At 43.7% G+C, this 26,855-nt stretch overlaps 1 protein-coding gene across 5 annotated transcripts; it reads left to right on the plus strand.

The window, feature by feature from the left end:
* Positions 1-2,422: 2,422 nt before the first annotated feature.
* On the plus strand, positions 2,423-26,824 carry LOC124107985 (sulfotransferase 2A1). Of its 5 annotated transcripts, none has more exons than XM_046466358.2 (7): positions 2,423-2,656; positions 17,242-17,423; positions 18,485-18,693; positions 20,177-20,303; positions 22,811-22,905; positions 23,968-24,145; positions 26,214-26,824. In XM_046466358.2, exons 2-7 carry the CDS (start codon positions 17,288-17,290, stop codon positions 26,324-26,326), a joined length of 858 nt encoding a protein of 285 aa, XP_046322314.1. In that variant the 5' UTR covers positions 2,423-2,656; positions 17,242-17,287; the 3' UTR covers positions 26,327-26,824. The 5 variants fall into 5 exon arrangements, with proteins under 5 accessions (XP_046322314.1, XP_046322318.1, XP_046322316.1 ...); XM_046466362.2 differs by having other exon boundaries at positions 17,344-17,423; XM_046466360.2 differs by lacking the exon at positions 2,423-2,656 and adding an exon at positions 3,474-3,631.
* The last annotated feature ends 31 nt before the right edge of the window (positions 26,825-26,855 follow it).

Genomic DNA, 26,855 nt, shown 5'->3' on the forward strand with positions numbered 1-26,855 from the left:
TGGGACTGCAAATTGGTGCAGCCAATTTGGAAAGCAGTATGGAGATTTCTTGGAAAGCTGGGAATGGAACCACCATTTGACCCAGCTATTCCCCTTCTCGGTCTATTCCCTAAAGACCTAAAAAGAGCATGCTACAGGGACACTGCTACATCCATGTTCATAGCAGCACAATTCACAATAGCAAGACTGTGGAACCAACCTAGATGCCCTTCAATAGACGAATGGATAAAAAAAAATGTGGCATTTATACACAATGGAGTATTACTCTGCATTAAAAAATGTCAAAATCATGGAATTTGCAGGGAAATGGTTGGCATTAGAGCAGATTATGCTAAGTGAAGCTAGCCAGTCCCTAAAAAACAAATGCCAAATGTCTTCTTTGATATAAGGAGAGTGACTAAGAACAGAGTAGGGACGAAGAGCATGAGAAGATGATTAACATTAAACAGGGATGAGAGGTGGGAGGGAAAGGGAGAGAGAAGGGAAATTGCATGGAAATGGAAGGAGACCCTCAGGGTTATACAAAATTACATACAAGAGGAAGTGAGGGGAAAGGGGAAAAAATACAAGGGGGAGAAATGAATGACAGTAGAGGGGGTAGAGAGAGAAGAGGGGAGGGGAGGGGAGGGGAGGGGGGATAGTAGAGGATAGGAAAGGCAGCAGAATACAACAGACACTAGTATGGCAATATGTAAATCAATGGATGTGTAACTGATGTGATTCTGCAATCTGTATATGGGGTAAAAATGGGAGTTCATAACCCACTTGATCAAAGTGTGAAATATGATATATCAAGAACTATGTAATGTTTTGAACAACCAACAATAAAAATTTTTAAAAAAATAAATGTTGGTGAGGATGTGGGGGAAAAGTTACACTTATATATTATGGTGGAACTGCAAATTAGTACAACCACTTTGGAAAGTGATGTGAAAATTTCTAAAAATAAATAAACTACCAATGAAAGTAGCATACAAAAATAAATAAATAAATAAATAAATGGCTGGGACACTAAAGGCAAACTTTTACAGTTATCTGGGTGCAAAGGTATAGAGAAAAAACAATCTTTTAGATCTACTACTATCAAATTATAATTTAAAGGGATAGCTGTGGGAGAAGGAAGCCCAGATTGTAATGCTCCCATGAGCTCTATGACCTGATTAATAGCTCTAAGGTCTTGTAATAATCTCCAGTTACCAGATTTTTTTAAATTACAAAGATGGGTGTGTTCCAAGGGCTGAGCTTAGGCTCTAAATGACCAGCTTGAAGCTGTTCCTCAACTAACATGTGGGCTATTTTAAGTTTTCCCCCTGTTCGGGGCCACTGACTAATCCAGATTGGCTCTTCTGTGAGCCAATTAATATTTTTGCTGTTTTTGTGGTCAGGGAAAAGGTCAGGGCCCCCATGAAAAATTTTGGTTGGGTGCATTAAATAATCTCTGCCAAGGAGATTGGGTCATAGGTAGGTACTCACCCTGTAAGTTTCCCTCAATTTCCCTAGGAGTCAATCCTTGATTAAGTTCCTCAAATGAACCGATAGAATCTGGGGTTACTAATAATAATCCTAAACTGCTTAAAATATCTCTGCCCCATAAATTTACTGCTAATGTGTCCAAAACATAAGGCTTGAAAATTCCAGTATTACCATCTCAGTCTTCCCAGCGAAGATACTGGGCACTCTGGGCAGGCTGAGAAATCTGCCCTATGCCTTCAAAATTGGCAGGCACAATATGTAAAGGCAGCATTGGTGCCAAAATCCACGAGATAAAACAGATTTATTTGCCCCAGTATTTACCATACTTTGAAATTTTTTATGATTGATTTTAAGTTCCAGTAGGGGGCGCTCCTGCAGAATTAACTGAGCCCAGTACACCCTGTCATGGAACCCGAATGTTGAGCTGTCTAGGGAACAGCAAGGTGAAAGTACTGATTGTGCCAGGCTGTCTAGGGAACAGCAAGGTGAAAGTACTGATTGTGCCAGGCTGTCTAGGGAACAGCAAGGTGAAAGTACTGATTGTGCCAGGCTGTCTAGGGAACAGCAAGGTGAAAGTACTGATTGTGCCAGCTCGGCTTTTGTAGAGAGCCGAATGGCATGCTCTGATTTCACAGTGACTGTTAGCTCTTCTCTAAAATCTGAATCGATAGCTCCAGGCATTACTTGAATTCCCTTTTTAAAACTATTTCGTCCCCAAATTAGGCCTATGGCACCTGGGGGTAATGGCCCATGGATTCCAGTGGGAACTTGCTGTGGTCCCATTTCAGCTGTTTATTACCACGTCTGGGTGGAGCTGGCTGGTAAGAGTGATGCTCTGCAAAGGCCGGCTGTGATGACGTCAAGGCCTGCGACTCTGACTCCTCCTCCCACCCATACTGCAGAGCCCCCACTGTTTGTTGGGCCTGGGGTAGATCCCGCCCTCCATTTTTTGTCCCCAAAGGAGGCGGATGTGAAGTTAGAAATGCAGGCGGGCCGCTGCCATATCCGTTCCCATCCCCCCTCGCCTCGCGGCTTTCTGCCGCCAGTGGGAACCAGGAGAGGTTTCTGCCCTATGGCGCGGATTCGCAGTCCTGCCAAATGCCCAGTTCTGCCACAATTAAAACACCGCCCACGAGAATGGTGTCTCCAGGATTGGGGCTGAAGTACCTGTTTTAAAGCCGCGGTGAGCATTAAAACCTTGTAATTGTGTAGGACCAACATCCTCACAAAGGCAAATAAATTCCAAAAGTGTCCCTTTCTTCCAGTGGGGTGGGAGTGAAGCCAGAATCAGACAGGCAGTCAGTATAGAGAGGTAAACCCAGTCAGGTCGGATCCAGGCGGCCAATTTTGAGTCCGGGAAGTTGGAGACTGTCCCCTGAGGGATTGAAATGTTAATTCCTTCAGGGCCCTTCTGTTGTAGGGACAAAGGAGGCAAGGCACTGAAGACAGCAGGAAACGGTTTTATTTGGGGGCAGCCAGGTTCAGGGGGCACAGCTTTTGCTGTAATCAATCCCCTGAACCCCGAGTTCAGGGAGTGTCAGAGTTTTATACCCAGCATGTAAGGGGAGGGGCTCGGAAGTTCCCAGTCTGCAGAAGTTCACATAAAAGCAGCTTTTTCTTTCACTGTTCTGGGAAAGTTAACCCTTCAAGGACAACATCTGACTGAGAAGGGGGGAAACTTCTTCTCCCCTCTCCTTCTTCCCCCTGTCAGCTGTTACCATGGAGCCCATTTGTAACTTATCTTAAAAATGTAGACATCTCTGTGAAGCCCTGCTCAAGGCCAGAGGCCTTGTTTGCACATTTCTTCAAAGTACTGTACTGGATACATGTTTGTGAAAACTAGTGAGGGGGTGTCCAGCACCTGGAGGGCTGGTATCTTCTCGGCCAGTGGCCAAGTAAACAGGGCGACAGGAAAATAGGAAGTTTATCTACACTGAACTCTTTTGCAGAGATTCTTTTGCTGACAGTCCTAAAATGTAGGGCGTGGCTGCCTGCTTCCTTCCTGGTCTTGAGGCCACACATGTGACTGGGACAGCTCCTGGGGATCAGCCAGGAGGCAGTGCTGTGGGCAGTGATGGAGGAGGCAGACCACCTCAGGATAGGTCTAGGACCCTTCCACCCTCGTGGACAGCTTGTGCCTTCCCTTAAAGACTATAAGGTGGGTGTACACGTGAACTTGCTCCACCCCTCTGACCTTTATCCTGATTGGCTCCTGTGCAGTATATAAGCTGTGTGTACTTCCTCATTAAAGGAGATCCTGCTTTGATTGTTCTCCCTGGCACATCTGATTGTCCTCCCAGGAGGGAGGGCTGGGTGTGGTCTGCCAGTCGACCTGACCTTTCCTCTCTTGGTTCATCTTGGTTGGGGCGTGCTTTTCCCGCTTCTCCCACTGGTCAGGAGGAGACGGGCTAAAAACCCCAACATCTGGCGCCCGGAACAGGGACGCCGAACAGGGACACGAAGAAAGTGTCAACGAGCCAAGCGAGTACCGAGGTAAGGGTATCCCCGGAAAGATGGGGTGATCTCACACTCCCTGGTTGATGCTTCTCCTGCTTCCCTGTATGGCTGAGGGGAAGGAGGAGGGAGAAGTGTGTGAGAGGGAGCCAAGCCGGGAACCAAGCGGGCCGTCTCGAGGCTCACCCTGCGCCCCTTTTTCTTTTTTTACAAATTTTGACATCCCAGGAGCCCCCACTCCACTTTCTTGGGGAAACCTACTACTGAAAAGTTGGGAGATATGGAGTGTTCCTGGTGCCTGGGGTGGGACAAAACCAGCGGAACTAATCCTGTAAGTGGGAGGAGGGACTGAGGGACTCCCAGCAGCTGCTGAAGCCCTTTTGCTTTGGGGAACTTCCTCCTTCCTTCCCTGCACTGTAAGGAATACTCCACCTCTGTCTAGTTAAAAAGGGGGAAATAGGGGGGCATTGAATGCAGTAATGTGTTGATATTATAGTTTGTTTCTTGGGAATGACCTTGGTTGAATGTGAGTCTACAGGATGATGTTTTATTGTAACAATCTGGTATCTGAATGGGTTTTTGAAACTTTGCACAATCTTGCAGTTAAAAGTTAGGTTTATATAATTGTCTAGTATATGATTTCAGATAATTCATGCCAGAGAACTTAAATACTTAGGATGGGAAACTAAAGAACTGTACTTCCAAGTTGGCGGCTAACTCCCAATCATTCAGTTTTTTCATCAATTTTTGAATTAGGTAGCCTGGGAAGATTTCATTAGGTGTACCAGTGCATTATTAATTTGGGCAAGGATAGTAATCTGTTCCCCTCAGTGTGTAGGATTTAGGAAAGGAAAGTGTTTGATTGGGATGTTGGTCTGGCTTATTGAAATGACATTGAATAACAACTGTCTTGGAAATTTTTAAAGTTTAATTTTGGATATACATGGTAGTGTGTGGTTCTCTTTTGGAATTTTTCAGGTGATGTAATGTAAGTTAATACTACTTTAGGAACTTCAGAACAAAGGAATGGCTTAATGATCCTGAAGGGATTTCTTCGATAGTAGCTTTTATATTATCAAGTAAGATCCTATTTTCAGTTTTATGTGAGCAAGTTTTTTCTAGTGTAGGAAATTTTTTTTTCTTTGGCAAAACAAGATGTAAAGATATGAAATTTTGTGAATTGTATCTTAAACTTGTATCATAATTTTCAACATCCAAACCTGGGAATTATGACTTAAGGTTAAAATGCCTTGGGCATGAGGCTTCTGCTCAGAATAGCAGTTTTCTCTGCTCCTTCCACACCTGAGCCAGGACTTAAGTTGAAATGCAAATGGAAGAAGCCTGTGAGCTCAGTAGGAGACTGATCTGGGGATCAAAAAAAAAAAAAAAAAAAGGAGGGGGCAAAGGTGTCTTTCTTTTACCTGAACTCAAACTAGACTAAACCAAAAAGTAAATTGTATGGTGCTTTCTAATTACCGGCTGGTCATTTTTTCTAGGACCCTTGCTTTTTCTTAGATTCTGTATTTTTTGAGCTCATGATTTTGATCTTACAGACCTAGGTTAATGTTTTTCTGATCAGTTCTATTAAAAACTGGAGTTTTTAAACATTGCAATGGAGATTTCACATGAAAAAAGCTACAAGGCCTTGTGTTATGTGTGCACACTTGTGTTATGTGTTGTATGTCTGTGTGTGCATATATCCATATGTCATGCACATGGTATGAAGATTGGCAGATATATGAGGAGCGCTCATGAAAAATTTAAAAAAAAATGGATCCAAATATCTTTTATTCACGTGATTTAAACAGTTCAATTTAAATTGGGTAAACAGATGAAAGTAAAGATGTCTTTACTTTCATCTGTTTAACATATCAGTCATATGTTAAAAGGACAAAGATTCCTTAAAACATTAGTTTACCCATAACATTGTGTTTTATAAAACTTATAAAAATAAGTTTTGTTTCTTGTTTCTAGAGCAAGTAATCTTAAAGAAATTAATAAACAGCTGGTTAAACAAGAACTGTTATTTTAGAGAATTGTGCTATGTTAATTCTTTAAAAGCTAAATTTAGTTAATATAAAAACATCAATGTATCAATCTGGTGTTCTAAAGTTGTATGGTAATTTTAGGCGTAAAAGAAAAACAGGTTGGAGATTTGTTTGTATCTTTGATGTTCTATGGCTGGACCTGTTGTCGATGGGGTATGTGGGGTTTTCTGTTGAGGTATGATTCTTTAATTGTAAGAATGAAGGACCATTCTGGACACTTTGACTGGTTGTGGCCGGACTCCTCGTTGTCTCCCTCATGGCATTTGTTGTGGCCACGGGGATGGGAACTGGACTTGGCTGGCCTCAGTGCACCATGTTGTCAGCACTACCTCCAATCTCAATTCCTTGGCTGTGGTAGTCCTCCAAACCTGCTTACCGCCCGAGAAGGAGGACTAGGTCTGTTCCTACAGGAGGAGTGCTGTTTCTATTGGGCTCCTCCAGTTTCTCAAGGATCGAGCCAGAACTGTTCAACTGATGGTGGTCGGGCAGCAATACGCCGTCTTACAAGATACTGACTGTGAACCCTATGAGGTTGGCCACCGCCCCTACTGGGATGTGCAGATGTAAGCAGGGAGCAGAGCCATCTCTCTTCCTTAAGGCTTCCCATTGGGCCTGCAGGCCCTGCAGGTAGGATTGCCCAAAGAGCTAGAGTGATAGTCAATGCTGGGTAAGATCCCCAGAGGGGGACAACCTAAGACAGGCACACTCTCGAGTAAGGCAAACACCTGCTAATAAAACGAAAAGGGGGAGATGTAGGGTGTGGCTGCCTGCTTCCTGGTCTTGAGGCCACACCTGTGACTGGGATGTCTTCTGGGGATCAGCCAGGAGGCGGTGCTGTGGGTGGTGATGGAGGAGGCATACCACCTCAGGATAGGTCCAGGACTCTTCCGCTCTGGTGGACAGCTCGTGCCTTTCCTTACAGACTATGAGATGGGTGTACACGTGAACTTGCTCCACCCCTCTGACCTTTATTCTGATTGGCTCCTGTGCAGTTTTACATAAGCTGTGTGTACTTCCTCATTAAATGAGATCCTACTTTGACTGTTCCCCCTGGCACATCTGATTGTCCTCCCAGGAGGGAGGGCTGTATGTGGTCGGCCAGTTGACCTTTACCTCTCTTGGTTCATCTTGATCGGGGCATGCTTCTCCCATTGGTCAGGAGGAGACTGGGGCTAAAAATCCGGACATTTTGCAGAGACTCTTTTGCTGACAGTCCTAAAATCAGCCATGGTGAAGCAGGCTTTTCTGTGGAGAAAGGGGGTGCCACTTCAATTCCCCCCTTTAATGATGCTCCCCATAATTTAATCCTTTAAATTTAAGAGCATCACTACCATCATCTTGGCTTAAAGCCTTATATATTGCCAAAATCTTAGTTGTTGTCATACTTTCAACAGAAGCTTCTATAGTGGACCCGATAGTTTAATGCACAGTGGAGCCAAACATGGGAGCAATAAACAGGTTAACAGCAGAATTCCCACTACACCAGTTAAGCTTTTAAATCTACCAAGAGTTGAAAACCATCTTCTCAAAGCATGTTTGGGATCCAAACTTTAATGCCCTTCTAGGTATGAACTAACACATGTGCTAGTTCTCTTGTGTTGTTGGCTATATTCTTAACTGTTTGTCTATTGTCATCCTTTTGGATGCAACAATCTGAGCTGTTGAACTCTCCACATATATTCTTTCCTCAGCCAGTAAGTAATCTAATGCCAAGTGGTTCTGATAGTTAGCCACTCGCATCTGGTCTGTTGTATGGCTAGGAAGTCAAAGGCTGTGGCAGTCTGATTAATAATAATTTCTAGTACAGCTTGTAAGTGAATAATTCTGTTTAACATGTAAATAGGAGTTCTATAGCTCCAACTGCCATTTTGTTTCCAGGTAGCAAGACCATAAGTGGCAATAATCCTCTGGGGTGGCCAGTTACCTTCACCCCAAGATCGGTGACCTCCTAAATCAAGTTTCTTTCCAATGGACCTCTTTTTCCTTTCCAGTCATCCATCTGTAGCATTCCTCTGGTGGGACAGGTCCTAAATATATGTTTTACCACCTCTTAGTTATAGTGGATTGTCTTGACACATGGTTCACATGATCTCTGTGGTTGGAATAGGAGTAGGACAGACTCCCTTAAGGTTATCAAAGGAAACCAAAATAAATAATAGAGTAATGTTTTGGTTAGCATAGGTTAAACAGCATAAATTAACAAAGCCAAACTAAAACACCAAACAAATCCTAGAAAACTTATATAAGCAAGACAAAAAGTATAAGTGAAATTTTGTTACCCAGAGTCCAATCAGAAGGAGTTACTGTTATCAAACCAGTAGCAAAAACCAAACAGAGAACTGTGTATATATCTAGAAGCAAGGGGTGGCAATGCATTACAGTATAAGAACTATCTCAGAGGTTGAAAGAGTCCATTAGTCCTGGTGGGAAGTTTATCTTTCACGGGGCATTGATCAGCTAGTCCCTCCTGTGTGGCTGAAACAGGGCTGTAGTCTCCTTAAGCTTCGGCCGTGCATAGACCAGTCAGCTTCAGGAGTGACTGGAGCAGGGCTGTTGTCCTTCTGATCCTCAAGCTTCTCCGGTGCTCCTTTTTCTTCAGGATGGTCAGCTTCAATGGTGTAGCAGCATCTGGAGAGCACTCCCAGTCCGCAGCTGCAGGCGTGAGTCTGGTGTAGTGAATCCAGGGACCTGTCTCTGCAAACTTGACTGCAGCTGGGGGGGATAAAATAACAGGGAAAGGGCCCTTCCAAACAAGTTCAGGGGTTGAATATTTCATTCTTTGACCCAGACTCCATCTCCAGGCTTGAAGGAGTGTGCACTGGGTCAAACTTACTGGGTCTCTTTCTCTAACCCATTGGTTGAGAACCTAAGACCTGAAGCTGTCATCTCAGGGTTAATTTTCCTGTCTCTCTTAAGTCTCCCTGTAGTCTCCTAATAAGAGGGGGGGTCCTCCCATATATTATCTCAAAAGAAAAGAATCCACTCCTCAGAGCAGGAGTGGATCTAATCCTCAACAGTGTAAGAGGGAGAAGTTCATCACAATGTAAATGAGTCTCCTGACACAGCTTACCTAATTGAGCCTTAAAGTCCTGTTCATCCTTTGAACTTTATTAGAACTCTGCAGCCTATAGGCAGTATGTAACTTTCATCTGATATTTACACTCTTGGTCAGTAATCATATCACCTGTGCCCAAAAGCTGGCCCATTGTCTGAGCCAATAATTATTGGGACACCAAATCTGGGAATTATTTCCCAGAGAAGCATCCTAGTATCTCCCTAGCCTTTTCAGTGTGGATGGGAAAGGCTTCCACCCAGTCAGAGTGGGAGTACACAAAAACCAAAAGTTACTTATAGCCCCGTGAGCGTGGAAGTTCAGTGAAGTTTACTTCCAAGTCTTCAAAAGGTGTTCCTCCTATAGTTTGGATTCCTGGTGGGAGCTCTGGGCACTGACAAGAACTGTTGTGAGCACAAACCTCACATTGTTTGCAGATCATCCAGGTGTTGCTTGTGAGCCGGGGGACATAGAAATGTCGACTCGGAACTGTCTCAAGTGCTGTATGTCCAACATGTTTTCCTGCAAAACTGTTTGATAAAGGCTGGGGTTGGAATCTCTGGGATGGCTATGTGGCCATCAGAAAATCTCCACCATCCACCTGGGAAAAAATGTCGTTTTTCAGTCTTAAATCACTTACTTTCATGTTGGGAGTATGTTGGCTCCCTTTCTGTTAGCTAGTCGGCCAGGCAGAAGGGCAGCATTTAAACCTGGGACTGGATTTTCTTCCTGTTTCTTGCAGACAGCTAACCTGGCCTCTCTGTCAGCTTCCGGTTGCCCTGAGAAACCACAGTGTTTCCCTTTTGATGACCTCGGCAATATATAATCACAACCTTCCTGGGAGCCCATAGTGCATCCAAAAGTTTAAGAATTTCTTGCCTGTACATCATGCCCCCCCCTTTTTTTCCTCCTGAGTTAATTAGCCTACATAAGGCCTTATGAACATCAAGGGGTAGCAAACGCAAATTTTGAGTCTATGTAAATATCCACACAGAGTCCTGCTGTCAACTGAGGTGCTCGAATCAAATCAATAAGTTTTACTTTTTGTGCTGAAGTTCCCTGAGGCAGAGGTTTTGCCTCGACAGTAAAGTCCAGAGTGACCACTGCATATCCAGCAAAACATACCCCATCTTTTTATAAAACTGCTTCCATCTGTGAAGTAATCTGCATCAGCATCCCCGAGGGCTGGTCTGCCAGATCTGGTCTGCTGGAGAACACTTCATCCATGACCTCAACACATTAGTGATCAGGTTTTCCAGGTCCAATGGGCAGCAAAGTTGCTGGGTTTAGAGTTCTGACGACCTCAACATGAATATGTGGGTTTTCACATAACATGCCCTGATATTTGACCATTCCTTCGTTAGTCAACCAATAGTGTCCTTTTTATTCTAACAGTGTCAAAATTGAATGAGGAACTCTAACAACCAGTTCTTGTCCTATGGCCAGTTTATCAGCTTCCAACACCAGAAGAGCTGTGGCCGCAAGGGCCCATAAACAAGGTGGCCAGCCCTGGGCTACAGAGTCCAGCTGTTTGGACAAATAGGCCACTGGACGGTGCCATGTCCTCAGCATCTGAGTCAAAGCTCCCACAGCCACTCCAGACAGATCATGGACATACAGAAAGAAAGGCTTCATGAGATCAGGGAGCCCTAATCCAGGTGCACTGGTGAGTGCTTGTTTAATGTCCTCAAAGGCCTTTTGCTTAGTTGGCCCTAACATCAGAGGATCTCCTTCTCCCCACTTTGTGGCTTCATAGAGGGGTTTTGCCATGACTGAAAAGTTAGAGATCCATATATGGCCGAACCTAGTAGCCCCCAAGAATTCTCTAGTCTGAAGGCAGGTTGAAGGGACTGGAATTGAACAGATCTCCTGTTTCTTTTAAGGCTCATTGGTTGTTCTGTTCTGTTGTTAAATCAGGTGGTAACCAAGGTATTTGACTTTTTCTTGATAGATGTAGACTTCTAAGTTAGAGTCCAGTGCTGTCGCAAAGATGGTGTACTCCAGCCCCTGGGAGGAACTGTCATTTAGGGAAGGGAGGCGTACATAGAGCCTCTGGTGCTTTAAGATGCAGGAATTTTTTTGTTATCTCCTTGTGCAGGATCTTGGCTGCTGGGATTCTCCAACTCTTAAATCTAATGTAAATCTTAGCAGAGACTGATGACCTGGGATATCACTTGTGTAAAAGGCACCTATGTCAGTCTCACCGGGGGCCATCTGCCAAGGTTGGAGGACAGCAGTGTGGTCCCGTGCAGGTCCCAGCATGGCAGCCACATTGTGCCCACCTAGGTGTTGCTCTTTGACTGTGTGGTTTTCTCCTCTTGCCAGGTGGGAGCCTGCTCTAATTGTATATAGGAGCTGCCCTGCTTGTGTTTTTGTTCAGTATGCCAGGTGCATGGGGCTCTGTGGCCCTTCCTGCTGGTGGTTCACAGCATGTGGCTTGGAGCCAGGTGACATGTCCTTTTGGAATGAGCACCCTATGGCCCACTACTGGCTGTTAACATGAACATATTCCGGGTTCATTTGGGGCTTGCAGCAGCTGAGCCCTCCGGCGCTGGGTCTCGAGCATCAGATGCAACTGTGTGTGTCTATCGGACTCCTGTCATATTCACCAATCATCGACTTCCAAGCAAGTGGGAACCAACTGAAAGGAGGGGCAAAACAAATGGACCCTGGGGGCCAAAGGCTTGGGGAAAGCATTCCTTCCTTCTCTGTTCAAGTCTCAGCTTTTGAGCGTGGCAGTGGGTGCTTGTCTGCCAGGGCCACTGGAGGCTTCCCCTTTTGTCTGGCCACACTTTTTTTCCTTATAAACATTTGGACCATTGTCTTTGTTCTAGTGAGACCCCCCTTTGAGTGACCTCTGGGTTTGTAAGGAGATCCATCCTCCTCTTTATCTTTCTGGTCTGCCTGTCTTTGAGTCTCTGGGTCTCGACTGATGAAAACTGTGGTGCCCACCTTAATCAGCTCACTGTCACACTTTTCAGAAAAGTCCTCTAGAATTGTAATTTTTGGCAAATGGCTCTCTGAGCCTGTCCCACAAAGGCTGCACTGATCATCTGTTGCTTGCGCCTGTGCATTTTCTCACTGACAAACCTGCACCATGGCTGCAATGTTTGTATGATGCCCCTCCTCCCTTGGGGACCTCTGGGCAGGGAGAGGGGTGGCAGCGGTGGTGGCCTGGACACTTAGCTCTGAGTCAGTTGGGTACATCTCTTTTGATCGTTGCTGCCAGGTTCATAGGGCAGAGGGGCCTTAGGCAGATGTGGGGCCCAGTTCGGGGCTATCGAGGGTGCGAGAGGGAGATGCTGGAGCAACAGGAGGCTTATCTGGGCTCTGTTTGTCTGCAGATGCCTTTGGCTTAGACCAGGGCTCAGGGCTGGCTCCGATTCCTTCTAACTCTTGGGAACAGTGTGTTTTATTATTTTTTAATATTCTTTTAGACTTCCTATGAGGGCTGCTTGACATCTCTTTACCTTTAGACCTTCTTCTTGGTTGGGCCCCATCCCTGATCTGGATAATGGGCTGCACCAGATCAGTCCTGGCCCAGGGTTTCTCCGTGTAGGCGGGAGCATGATTTTTCCAGCTTATGAGCTCTGGGGTGGAGAAAGGCTGGCACACAAAACGGCCTTGTCTCCCTCAGGTGTTTCCCTTCTGGACAACATGGGCAGGTCCTTTAGTCCCTTGCAGGGGCATCTGGAGAGTTCTCATCTGAATTGTGGCTCTGGTCTCGGGACAAATCTCCCACCTTATTCTTGGGAGGTGAAGAGTCTTTGGTCCTACGAAGCCTTTGGCTCTGAGGACATCACAGAGGAAGGAATGGCCAGGATTGGGGGCCATCATTTGTTGCCTCTGAGGATGAGGGGGCTAGGGAACAGTCTGCTGTCCCAGTGGTCTTGGCAAAGTTGCGTAGAGTGGCACATAGGTCCTGGGTCCTCTTCTGGCTCACGGGGAATACTATTCCCTTCCTGTCTTTCCTAGTCAGGTTTTCTGTTTAGCTGCTTTCCGCTGGGTCTTAGAGACCACTATGCTCCTGGCTAACATCAGTTTGGACTGTCCATCTAGACAGGCTCTCAACAAAGGGGACTGTTTTTGTACTATCTCTTGCCAGCAATCAATGTAAGAGAATTGGTTCAGAGAAAGTTCCAACAACAATCAAAGGACCTCAGCAATGACTCATGTAAAGATCCTTCTGGTGGCCAGCCCACATCTTGGGTGGGCCACTCTAATTCACAGAGTATGCCACCTTTGTGGAGTGAGTCTCACCCACAGTCACCAGGAAAACCTTCCTAAAGGTCTCTAACACATATTTCAGAGGCTCAGTTTCCTTAGTGTGCCTCCCATGGTCCACCCTGCTTCGGTGTCACACACTTAGAACAAAACACACTTAGGACAAGACTTGCTTCGTCCATCTCTGGCCGCTCCCCTCGTGGGGACTTAGGGCCCTCTTGGCCTTGTGGGTCGGTATCAACCCCGATCTGGAGCTTTGACCTGGACGTTGGTTGGTGAAATTCCGCCATAGACTGTATGAGGGGCCACGGAACCGCGGATCAGGACTCTGCATTCGCTTCGACCCTCGGGTTGGATCCCTTTGTCCGTCTCATTCACACACTTTCCCACAGACATGGCCAGGACAGAATTTCTATACTGACCAAATTCCAACAATTCCAAACCAAACAGAAAAGGGAGTCACGGTGGGTGTCCCCTCTGCTCGCTGACCCCGAACAGAGACTACTCGGGTGACCCCCCCCCCCCGGGTCCCTTTCAGCTCCAACCACTTTGGAGGGTACTTGGGGTACCCAAGCTTCCTTCTTCTACATGTAGATAATCAGTTTTCCAGTCACCATTTATTAAATTGGCAGCGTTATCTCCAAGATTTGCTCTTGGTGTCTTTGTTAAGAATCACATGACTCTATGTATGGGTTTGTCTCTTTGTCTTCTATTCTACTCAGTTGATCTATGCATCTATTTTCATATTAGTACAATGTTTTGTTGCTACATACCTTTGCTATGATTTTTCTACCAATGACATAATTTCATTCTTCTTTATGGCTGAATAAAGCCCCTGGTACATATACATACCCCATTTTTAAATCCATTCATCGGTGGAAGGTTGATTCCTTAACTTGGTTAGGTGACTCTCACTGGCATAAACAGGGGTGTGCATGTGGTGCTATACAGGATGTTGACTTGAATTCCTTTGAACAAATGCCCAGGGGTGTTGGACTTGGTTCACGTGGTGGCTCCATTCCTAAGCTTTGGAAGAACCTCCCTCCCTATCTCCATAGTGGCTGTGCTAAGTTCTCTTTCCACCAACAGCACATGGGTGCTCTTTCCTCCATGCCCTCACCAAAATTTGTTAATATCCTTGATACTTGACACTCTAACTAGAGATGAAATCTTACTGTAGTTTTAATTTGCATTTCACTGATTGCTAAGAATATTGAACATTGTTTTATATATTTGTTGGCCATCTGTATTTCTTCTTGTGGGAAATGTATGTTAAATCTATTTGCATATTTAGACATTGAAGTAGTTTTGGTGTTAATGGGTTTTTAAAATTTTTTTTGAGTTTCTTTTAATTTTACATTCTGTAAGAGTAGCCAGCAAAGATCATCTCCCATCATTTAGCATCTTTCTTTGCATACCTCTTTCATTGCTGTGCAAAACTCTTTTAATTTGGTGTCTTTCTATTTGTTAATTCATTGTTTTATTTCCTACATTTTAGGAGTCTTATTGAGGAAGTCAGTGTCTGCAACTCTATGTTGGAGAGTTGACCCTATGTCTTCTTCTAGCAGTTAATAAGTTTCTGGTCTGACTCTAGGTCTTGACCCATGAAGTTTTGACTTTTATATGAAGATGAAGTACAGGATCTACTTCATGAATTTCTTGTGGAATCTCTCTGGGTGACATCTTTAGGAACACCCCAGTTAAAGAATGAGACAGGAAGAACAGATTGTAACAGTACAGTGAGAGCCTCCTGTGCCACCAGGGATAAATGCAGACCGTATACAGCAGGCACTCACGGACACTGGGGATATCTGTTGCCAGTGTAGCACTGATGCAGGAGTCACCCACGGTTTTCCATGTACGGCGTGAACTTGGTTATCACTGAGAACAAGCATACGGCAGCACAGAGCTGGACTCAGGGTCACTCAGAGATTGCTCTAGTCCAGTGGACTATGGACTCTGCTGTCCCTCAGACATAAGAGTGGTCCAGGACAGGGCATGGATACAAGTTCAGTACTGAGCTTGGACTCTGGTGACACTGTGGGATCCAGCAGAAAGCATAACTCAGATCACACCTGGTGACAAATGTAGGCCAGCAGGTGATTCAAATGAACTATATGTAAGTGTCACCACACTCTACACACAGGGACTCTTTCCAATAAATTTAACCATTTTACCAAAAAAAAAAAAAAAAAAAAAAGAACTAAACAGTCAATTCTCAGAAGAAAGAAGAAATACAAATGGCCAACAAATATATAAAAGAAGTTCCACATCCCTAGGTGTCACAGAAATGCAAATGAAAACTACACTGGGACATCTACTCACCCTAGTCAGAGTGATGAGCATCAAGAACACAAATAATGAATGCTGAGGGGAGGAGGGGGAAGGGGCCTCATCCACTGTGGGTGGAACTGGAAATTAGCCCAGCCACTCTGGAAAGTGTGAGAAGATTCCTCAAAAGACGAATGGAACCCAAGGTGACCCAGCTATTCCATTCCTTGATATTTATCCTTCTCTAAAGTCAGAATACTGTAGGGACACAGCCACATCAAGGTTTATAACAGTGTAACTCACAAGAGCCACATTTTGGCACTAGCCCAGGAACACATCAGCAGGTGGATGGATTAAGAAAATGTAGGATATAACTGTGATTGCTATAACTTTTAGAATTATCTGGCAATACTAGGAATAAAACAAAAGTCATGAAAAAGTGTCTCCTTTTTAGAAAGGTAGCTCTTGTGGCTGGGCTTTTGAATCAGGGGTAGAGCACTTGTCTAACATGTGTGAGGCCCTGTGATTGATCCTGAGCACCACCAAAAAAATAAATAAATAAATAAGAAAAACAAAGTTTTAAAGAAAATATATCCTTAAATTAAAAAATTAGTGCTCTTTCTTCGTGCACATATCTTTCTCTCTGTCAGAGAACTGGTATCCCCCTCCAATTTTTCCTATTGGATCAGCTTTTTCCTTCAGCTAGAATACTACTCATGCCCAATTGTTGATCATTCTCCCCAATATACACACAAGAGTCTGTGGCCACATCATATTTAGGGTCAGTATCAACAGCTCCTAGTGTCATACACAAGTGCTCAATCTATTGATACACCCAAGGATTAACAGGAAGCGTGGAAAATGTTTTTTCTCCTGATTTTCATACCTTCTACATGAAACTCTGTTGTCTTCTACGTGGGGTCTACATCAGGCGTTAGGATTCCATTGGTTTCCCTTTTAGCTGACAGAAGCCCATGGGGACTGATGAAAATGTCATTGTTTCTTTAAGCAATTCTAGGATCAGTAGGTCCCTATTTATGGGCCCCGGGGATGAGCATGTTGCTGGAGCATGTGAAGCTGTAGGCCTCGCAAGTCCCCTGGCACTGAGAGTGCTGGACCAAGGACGAGGCAGAGCTTTGATGGATCCTTGATGTGGTAGACATGAAAATTCTCTAAATCGGCCCCTAACTCCTGACAGCAAGAAATCCACTCCCACAGGTTAATCAGAAGGTAATGGAGGACTGGACCCAGGAGTCAGTGACAGTCCACCCTCATATCTGCTGCCTCTGAAGCAGGTTCCTGCCCTTTACCTGAGAGTCTTCAGTCCACTGTCCCTCTGTCTGTTTCCAGGCTATTATTTATACACTGTATCAGTCGGTTGCATGTAAAAATTCTACTTTGAAAACTCTTCAAATGCAAATAAATGAGAAAGAGTGGCTTTCTCAGGTCTCAGGGATTCATCAGTGGGATTATTTTGTACCACTTGCCATGGCGTCCTGTCATGAGATCATGTTGAGGTCACAGGGCTCATGTTCTCTGTATGAGTCCAAAATTGATCAATACGGTGAAACTTTGGACTAACAGTCACTATTTGTTTTTAGATCCAGTTGAGCTGATAACAAAAAAAAGTTAATGATTCTTTCAAATCATTAATGATTCTTTTTGAATTTCATTAAAGTAAGACTGGATTTAAAGTCCAATTTCACTATCTCCCATAAGGTCCAATGGTGTGAACCTCAGCACCGGGCACAGAGATATCATCATCATGACAGACGGCTACCTGTGGTTTGAAGGGTTACCTTTCCCTTCTATTGATTACAGCTATGAAGGCCTAAAAGAAGCATGTACTAAATTTGTGATAAAGGATGAAGATACAGTAATGGTGTCATACCCTAAGTCAGGTAAGGAAACTAGAAAGGAACTGTCCATGAGAACGTCGAGGGCTGTGTTCCTCCCCTGCTCAGCAGATGGAGTTCATGGCCTCTACAGCCAGTGAGCCCTGCTTGGGGGTGGAAGGGGCAGTGCCCCAGGCCACTTCCACTCAGACTAGGACACAGTGACATAAGTGCTCAGCAGGGGTCAGCTAAGCTACTGCAGGAAGATACAGGAGTGAATCCTAATGTCACCCAGGCATCTGTGTGGTGGCCTGGGAGGGGGGTGGCAGAGAATGACCAGTGAGCACTTAAGGGTGAAATACCAGCTCCATAGAAATGAAAGAGGGAGTGGGAGGCCATGGGGTGAGGAGGGGGATTTTAGAGCAGGAGGGTCAGCATGGACAAGGGCTGGGAATCAGACAGGAGCCTGAGAAATTCAAGGGACTGAAAGGACATGCATCATAAATCTATGTGGTGGGCCTGGGGGCAGGGGCATTGCAAACAGGGCGAGGATTGAGGCCAGTGTCCTTGGAAGGGGCACTGTGCTGGGAAGTCAAGGGAAAGGGGAACATATAAAACTGACCTCAGCAAACAGCCAAGAGGTGGAGCAACCTAAAATCCTTTCATAGATGAATGCATAACAAAATGTGGCATGTTGATACAATGGGATACGATTCAGCCTTCACAAGGAAGAATAGTCTCACACCTTCTACAACATAGAGCAATCTTGAGGGAGTCATGCTAGATGCAACATTTTGGGCACAAAGGGACAAATACTATAGAATTCTACTCTTGTAAAATACCTAGTGTTCATAAAAAAAGCATCATGGGTTCCAGAGACCAAATATGGAGTAACATGGAAAATGTTGTTAATAAGCTGAGAGTTTGAGTTTTTCAAAGATAAAAGTATCTGGACATTGTAAGAGCAAAATTAGGAATGTGCTTAACACTGCTTAGCAGTACCTGACTGCATCTTAAAATGGGTAAAGTTTATGTTATGGTAAAGTTTATATTATGCATTTTACCATAATTTTTTGTTCGCAAGTCATGTTGAAATGAGTGACCATCATTTTCACTTTCTTATCTAGGAACCCACTGGTTGATTGAAATTCTCTGCCTGATTCACTCCAAAGGCGATACCACGTGGATTCGATCTGTGTCCATCTGGGATCGTGCACCCTGGTTAGAGATAGATACAGGATACAAATTGTTAAAGGAGAGAGAGGGCCCACGGTTCCTGACCTCTCACCTCCCCTTCCATCTCTTCCCCAAATCTTTTTTCACTTCCAAGGCCAAGGTGAGTGCCTAATGTTTGATCAATGCTTTTTCCCTTCCATGTCCTAGGTAACCCCTGCAGATGTTGCTGGGGTGTGTGCTCACTGGGTAGGCTGGGTGAGACCTGGGATAATAGTTTAGGTTGATGTGGCCACAACCAGACCACACTTGACATTGCATAGATTATTCTAGCCTGAATTCAGGTGTGAAGGGACTGGCTAATGCCAGAATCTTAGAAAACCACTCTCCTGTGCAAGCAGAATTTACAATCTACACCGGATTATCCCAGCCTTGCAGCTCTTTAAGACGTCAGCCTGTATTAATTCAATAAAAGCCTCCTGCCAGGTAGGTGGAAGCAGAGAGGTCAGTGGTGCCCACATGGGAGCGGAGCACGCACACATTGAAAAAGCATGGATCCAGGGGTGGCTCAGGAGTGGTGGCCAGCTGTGTCTCCATGGCAGCCCAGGGCACGCCACTGTGTCTTGTGATTCGCAGCCACTGCAGCCTCCCTCTGGCTGACAGATGATCAGCACAGACCAGGGATATCCCAGATCTCTTGGTCATCAGACTCTTTTTTAGAAAAATACCTTTGAAAAGTGTTTGTTGACTTCTGAACTTTTTCATGTTTTTGTTCAAACATTACCAAGAAATCTGGAATACTAATCTCCACTCTTGGAAATGTCATAAAGTATGTAACAGTGAACCTGCTCCAACAGACCCACTTCCATGTCTCCTGTTGGGTTGCTTTAACCCCTGCCCAATTAAACTGAGGTCTAAGGAGACACAAGACCTCCAATAACAACACCAGGAAAGTTGGTGCAAATACAAAGTCAATTGTGATGTTCAAGTACAAAATAGTGAGTGTGTTTGTTTGTGTGTGTGTTCACTAATCTTGAACACCAGCCTCTTAATATGTACATATGTACACAGTTAGGCAACTATCCCCCAGACCAGACTAGAACATTCCTGCTGTCCAGAAAGTCCCCCAGTTTCCTTGTGCCCATCAGTGCCCACCACCTGAGGGAAACTCCCCCTGCACTTCAGCTACAGATTGCTTTGGTGTATATCTGTATTTTGAATAAGGAATTCGTGCTGCATGGATGTCCTATCTGTGAGCCTCCTCCATGGCTTGAGTGTGAGAATGACTGTGTGTTGCTATGAAGGTGAATGTACCATCATTGATCAATTCATTCTGCTGTTAGTGATCATTATGGCAAAGCACACAAGTGCCTCACCAACACCATCTAGAACTTTCCTGAAGGCTCCCATGTTGGGTAACCTAATGTCCTAGAATGAAGAGGCAAGGTCTTCCTCTTCTATTCCTATAATGGGAAACTAAAATGTGTATTTGATGAATGAATGCTATAAATAATTAATTAAATGAATCCCTTGATGTTCAGCAGATGTTAAGTAAGAACTTCCTGGGAAAAGATGAAAATCAAGGTGGGAAAGGACTGATTATTACTGTTTTTTTTTTTTCTTTCTCTCATTTTCCTTCATTTAAGGTGATATATATCATGAGAAATCCCAAAGATGTCCTCGTGTCAGGTTACTATTTTTGGACTACGACAAAATTTTCTAAGAAACCAGAGTCACTGGATCAATATTTTCAGTGGTTCCTCCAAGGCCACGGTGAGTCTCTGTGACCTACAGATCTGCGTCCACACTGCTCTCCTAATTGTGTGGCATGACTTTTGTGCTCTTTTCTGTGTACGTCCCATGTATGAGAGAAAGCAGACAACCCTTGACTCTGTGAGCCTGGCTTCCTTCAATGAGCATGCTGGTCTCCAGTTCCATCCATTTTCACACCAATTTGTGTCTTCACACATGTACTTTGGATAATAATGTCCATCACATTCCACCATCATTTCTAACCCCAAGCACCCTCCCCTCCCCTCTCACCCCTCTTCCCTATCTGGAGTTTGTCTGTTCTTCCCATGCTCCCCTTCCTACCCCACTATGAATCAGCTTCCTTATATCAGAGAAAGCATTCTGCATTTGATTTTGGGAACTGGCTAAATTCACTTAGCATTATCTTCTCTAACTCTATCCATTTATCTGCAAATGAAATTATTTTCTCTTTTATTGATGAGTAATATTCCACTGTGAGGTTTTAAGATTTTTGAGTTCTTTATACATTCTGGATATTAATCATCTGTCAGAAGAGTAGCTGACAAAGATTTTCTCCCCATTTTTCAACCCTCTCTTGTCTCCTTACCATTGCTGTAAAAAAGCTTTTTAGATGGATGACATTCCTTTATCAATTCTTGGTTTTGTTTCCTGAACACGAGGAGTCTTGTGGACGAAGTTGTGCCTGCATCTGTATGTTGTGGTGTAACCATTGTTTTCTACTAGTACTTAAGGGGTTTAGGGTCAAATTCCTATTTGCTGATCCACTTTGAGTGGAATTTGTTGCAGCATTTAGCTTCATTCTTCTACATGTTTTCTTAGTACCATTTATTTAACAGACTGTGTTCTCTCCAATATTAGCTTTTGGTGTCTTTGTTATGAATCAGATGATTGTATCTGGGTGATTTGTCTCTCTCTGTGTTTTCTATTCTAATAAATTGATCTTTATGTCTGTTTTATACAGCACAATTTTTTTGTTATTGCACCACTTTCGTATGATTTGAGACCGTGAAGAATTTAAAATGTGATACATTCAGCACTGTTCATTGTATGTGTGTGTGTGTGTGTGTGTGTGTGTGTTGGGATTAGACCCAGTGCTTTGCAACACCAGTCAAGTGCTTTACCACTGAGCATCATTCTCGGCCCTTGATCATTATTTTTATTGCTGATAATGGCTTTGCATTTTTGTTTTTCATGAAAATTGTGGGACTATTTCTTCTATTTCTGTGAAGAATCTCATTGGTATTTGACGGAGATTGCACTGAATTTGTAGATTTCTTTTGGAAATGTGGCATTGTTTAAATTCTGGTTATCCATGAACATGGAAGGGGTTTTCACATTCTAGTGTCTTCTTCAATTTCTTTCTTCAGTGTTCTATAATTTTCATTCTAAGAGGTGTATCTGCTCTTTGGGTGGAGTAGTATGCCAAGGGTTGGTTTGTTTGTTGTTGTTGTTGTTATTGTTTTTCTGTTTCTTTGAATTGGTACCAGGTATTGATCTCAAACCAAATAATTACTGAGCAATTTCCATTTTTATATTTTATATATAAATAAGGTAGTCTCGCTGAGGTCCTTAACTTTGCTAAGTTGCACAGGCTGATTTGAACTTGCCATCCTCCTGCCTCAGCCTCCCTAGCGCCTGGGATTACAGGTGTGCCCCACCACACCTGGCTACCTAAGTGTTTTTTGAGACCATTGTGAGTGGAATTGTATTTTTGGTTTCTTCCTCAGCAGATTCATTATTATTATGGATTTTTTTCTATGATGATCTTGTATCCTCCTACTCTGCTGAATGTGGTATCAGTTCTACAAGGGTTTTGGGGTAGCTTTAGGGGTCTTCAAACATTGCATCCATCATCTGCAAACACTGATATTTTGGCTTCCTTCTTTCTAATTTGTATTATCTTGATCCCCTTCTCTTGCCTGACTTGTCTGATTAGAGTTCCCAAACTTCTGTTTAATGAGTGGTGAGAGTGCACATCCTTGCCTTGTTCCTGGTTTTAGGAGAAATGCTTCCAGTTTTCCCAGGTTAGCATGATGTTGGCTTTGGGTTTGTCACATGTAACCTTTAGGATGCTCAGCCATGTTCTTCTCTCAAGGTAAAATCTACTGATGTGGTGAAATACATTTATGAATTTGCATATGGTGAACCAGGCTTACATCCCTGGGATGAAATCAACGTGTCTTAAAGTATAATCCTAAAGTGTCAACACACCATGCCCTGTGTATAATCTTAATAGAATGTGCTAACATTTTAATAAGGTTTTTGTATCTGTGTTCATAGGAATATTGGGCTGTTGTTTACTTACATGATATCTTGTCTGTCTTGGGTAAATACGCTACTGCTTTCATAGAATGAATTCAGAAATGTTCCCGTCTCTATTTCATCACCTTGTTTGAGGAGTATTTGTCAATTATACATGAGTCAAGCTGTCAGGGTGTTAGAGTGACACGGATGGCACAGCCCTGTTTCAGCAGTGTGTAACCTGCACCCCTGTGCCTGCCCCACAGTGCCCTATGGATCATGGTTTGAGCACATTCGTGGCTGGATGTCCATGAGAGACAGGGAGAACGTCCTGCTGCTGAGTTATGAAGAGCTGCAGAAGGTGAGCACCTGTCAGATGCAGCGCCCGCCAGCTCTTGACCATCCTTGCTCCCTGTAATGTCCGTGGTCCTCAGTATCTGCTCCCCAACTTTCTGTAAATCGTAGCCTCTTAAGGGTCACTAAGAGGAGATGAGCCCTTGGTCTCCATTGCCATTTCTTCATTGATCTGCCCCCAAATGCAAGCTCTTCTTTCATGTCTTCAAAGTTTTCCATCTGACAACATCTAAAGGGCCCTTCCCCACACCCAGGCAGAGGGCAACGGCTTATGCTAGCACCTATGGCTGCCAAGGTTTCTGTGTGCAGGACCTATGATGTTCATAGAGACCTCGTCATCAGAAGGGACTGGGTAGAACATTAATCCCAGAGTTGTGTCCACCTGTCTGGCTTCTCCCCTTGACTGGCCAGGTGAGATGAAGGAGAGCTGTCACTTTGTGTAACTCTTGTGAGAGGTCAGGGGCTGGAGTCATCCCAAGGGCTTACAGATGAAGCTCGGCACTGCTGGGCTGGGTGCCGGGTACAGCTGGGTAACAGAAATGACTTCTAATGACCTGTAGCACAGCGTGGCCACTATAAACAGTGATAATCAATAATGCATTTCAAAATAGCAAGTGAAGAGGATTTTGAGTGTTTTCAACTAAATCAATGATTTATGTCTGAGTTTGTAGATGTGATACGTTACAGATTGGATCGTCACACATTGAATAGAAACTCATTCTAACTTTATTTTTCTGTTATCGTAGAGGAATGGCACACTGACTTGCACATAGATGTCCACTTCTGGATGTGAGTTTAAGAGCACCAAATGTAATTCAAACCTTTAAATTACATAATAAATTAATGTAATTTAAAATATCTAGAAATTTTTTCTGAGTTGTTAAGCAATGTAAGAAAAAACCCTTTCTGTTTCTCCCTCCTTCTGACACCCATAGCAATCTCCTCTCATCCTGATGTCATTCCTCTCCCCTCCCCCCGTCCCCCAGCCCTCCTAACACCTTCATTCTAATCCTCCCGAATCCCCTGTGTTGCCCTCTCATAGACTCGCTCTTTGTTGTTCACATTGTAGGACCCAAGAAGCACCATAGAGAAGATCTGTCAATTCCTGGGAAAGAAGTTAAATCCAGAAGAACTGGACTCAGTCCTCAAGAATAGCTCCTTCCATGTCATGAAAGAAAACAAGATGTCCAATTTAGAGACGTTGCCTGAAACTCGTGTTGATAAGGATTTCAAAATTACAAGAAAAGGTAAAAGCTCTGGTTTCAGAATGTGTGAGAATACTTGGAGGGAATTCTTGTGTTTACCACCGGACCCTTAGAGTTAGGGTGTTTGAACATATTGACTTGAGTGATTCATAACCAAGAAAACCTCTCATGTGCCTTATGGAAGAATGTCTCCACGGTTCTGGGATGGGCTGCAGTCCCTGGAGACAGCTGATTCCTCCAGGGGAGGAGAGTGCATCTTGGAGATGGTCATGTCTGTGCCACACCACTAGTGACTACCATCGAGAACTGCCCTCAAGAAGAGATACATAGAGGATGAGCCAATAGGTGAAGTAGGGACTGGGTCATTTGTGATGAGACATTGTAACGCCTCCTTCCTGTGAAGAAAGATGAATTATATCTACACCTTCACTTTCATGTCTATTGAAAATGTCTACTGCATGTACTCACAGAACCAGTTTTTCCAAAATTTCCCCAGTTCACATGTATCTGAAATGGCAATCCATGGAGTATTTAGACTAAATGCTTCACAAGATATTCAAAAGATCAGGATTCTTGCCACTGAGTGAGGCTGGAGCACAGAGCCATAAAACAGAGGAGTGAGCTAGGGGTGTACCTCATGGGGAGAGCCCATGCCTGGCAGAAGAAGTCAAGAAAGCTTGTTCTAATGACGAAGATATCAATGAACATGGGCATAAGAATCAGTGGTTATAGGATAACAATTACATATTAGACATTCCTGTTTATATTCATATGAGTATAATGTTTACATTTATATACACCAGATATTGTTGTATTTTCTATTAATTAATTTGATTGGTCTGGTATGTGAAAATGAATTCGTATGATACATAAAATGGCACTATAATCAGATAAGGAAAGGGTCTGACTTATGCCCGTAACTTTAGCTTCCATTTGACCCCCACCACTTTCCCACAGGGTAACCCTGACAGGGCATTGTTTAAACTCTGTTCTGTAAAACAGGGTATAATGCTAGTATATTACTCATTCTTTTTGTTTTAAATAAATGACAGCAGAATGCATTACAATTCTTTTTACACATTTACAGCACAAGTTTTCATATCTCTGGTTGTATATAAAGTATGTTCACACCAATTTGTGTCTTCATACACATACTTTGGATAATGATATCTATCAAATTCCATGGTCCTTTTAATCATTTCAAAAATTATTTCTTAAACATTTACTATGTCATTCCTTGAAGAATTAAATCTTATATAGTCTATAAATTTTTTAGATGTCCTAATATTTGAGAAATGAATTCCGTATGGACATTCTAAAAGGAAATACATAGAACATATCATTTTGGTCATTGCTGTGAAGTCAGCAAGGATGGATTTGTATGGTTAGAACTGAGAGCCCCACTGAGTCACTGCACTGGAGTCAACAGTTGAACTAGGCTAACGGACATGACATCATGTGTCTGCTAGGACAGCACTCTGGGTCAGGAGCAGGAAAGGTAAACACCCTGAGGAGGGGGCAGCCTGGCAAGCTTGAGGCTGAATCAGAAGACTGTGCCATGGAGCCGAGAGAGCCAATGGGCAGTCCCAGGATGGAGTGTGAATCAACAAGGACCCTACACCTAGAGCCTCAACATCACCAGGGAACTTGGCTGATGGAGACTGGAAATCTGGGGAGACTCTGAGCCAGAAGTGACTGGAGCCACTGGCTCTGCCAATGGATCCACATGGTGCCATGTGCAGAACTTCTCACAGAGAAAAGTTAACGCACAAAGATGAGTTGTGACCTGCTCTGATCATCTAGGTCAGAAATTTTGTTGGTTTGGACCAAGGTGCTCAAAAACAAGAGGTCAGACTTTGTTATAGTCCATATTTTCTGATTTACACCCAACCTCACTGAGTATGGATTCTGTACAGATTGCTTTGAAAATGGAGGGCAGTCAGGACACACTTTCCAGACAGGTAGAAGGGGAAATGCGCATGGTGGCCAGGCAGGAGAAGGCCTCACCAATGACCCAGGGGTCACTCTGCTGTCTTGACAGAGCAGGGAGGAGGTCTCCATCTTAAGACCTATGCCTAGATCTGATCTGCGTCTACTTCATGTTTTCCAGGCATCTCTGGGGACTGGAAGAATCACCTCACAGTGGCCCAAGCTGAAGCCTTGGATAAATTATACCAGGAGAAGATGGCGGGTTTCCCCAAAGAGCTGTTCCCATGGGAGTAGTGTCTAAAAATTCTGGATCTTTTATGGATACTAACATTGTTTCCTGTCTTGGGATATTTACAGGATTGGGAGGTTCTTAATATAAAAACCATTTCTATGAGAAAAGGAAGGAAAAGATAGGATAACATAAAGAACCAATGAAATGTAAAATAATAAATGAGTAAAACGAAGTCTAGTCGGTCAGAGGAAGGAAAATGGGTAAGGGGGTGCACAGGAGAGAAAGATGGATTGTGATCTAAAATTGATTGCATGGATGACTTTTTACGGAAGATCTCAACACTATGTATAACAATACAGCTGTGTCAAAAAAAAAATCAATTACCTGTTGAAAATTACTAGAATTTTCCTATTCACTTCACCACATCCTGGCTTTTAAAAAATCTAACTAATATTTCAAACACATAGAGGCCTACAAAAATAAAATGAATATCCCACCATTGTGTCTCATTTTTAAAACAAGAAATAAAATTTAGAACCAGTTGAGGTTCCTTTCTATTACTTGTGTCTCCTGAATTTATTATGATGATGA

The sequence above is a fragment of the Marmota monax genome, unplaced genomic scaffold, assembly GCF_021218885.2.
Source record: "Marmota monax isolate L192 unplaced genomic scaffold, Marmota_monax_Labrador192_F-V1.1 WCK01_AAM20220418_F8-fsc00160, whole genome shotgun sequence".
Lineage (NCBI taxonomy): Eukaryota > Metazoa > Chordata > Mammalia > Rodentia > Sciuridae > Marmota > Marmota monax.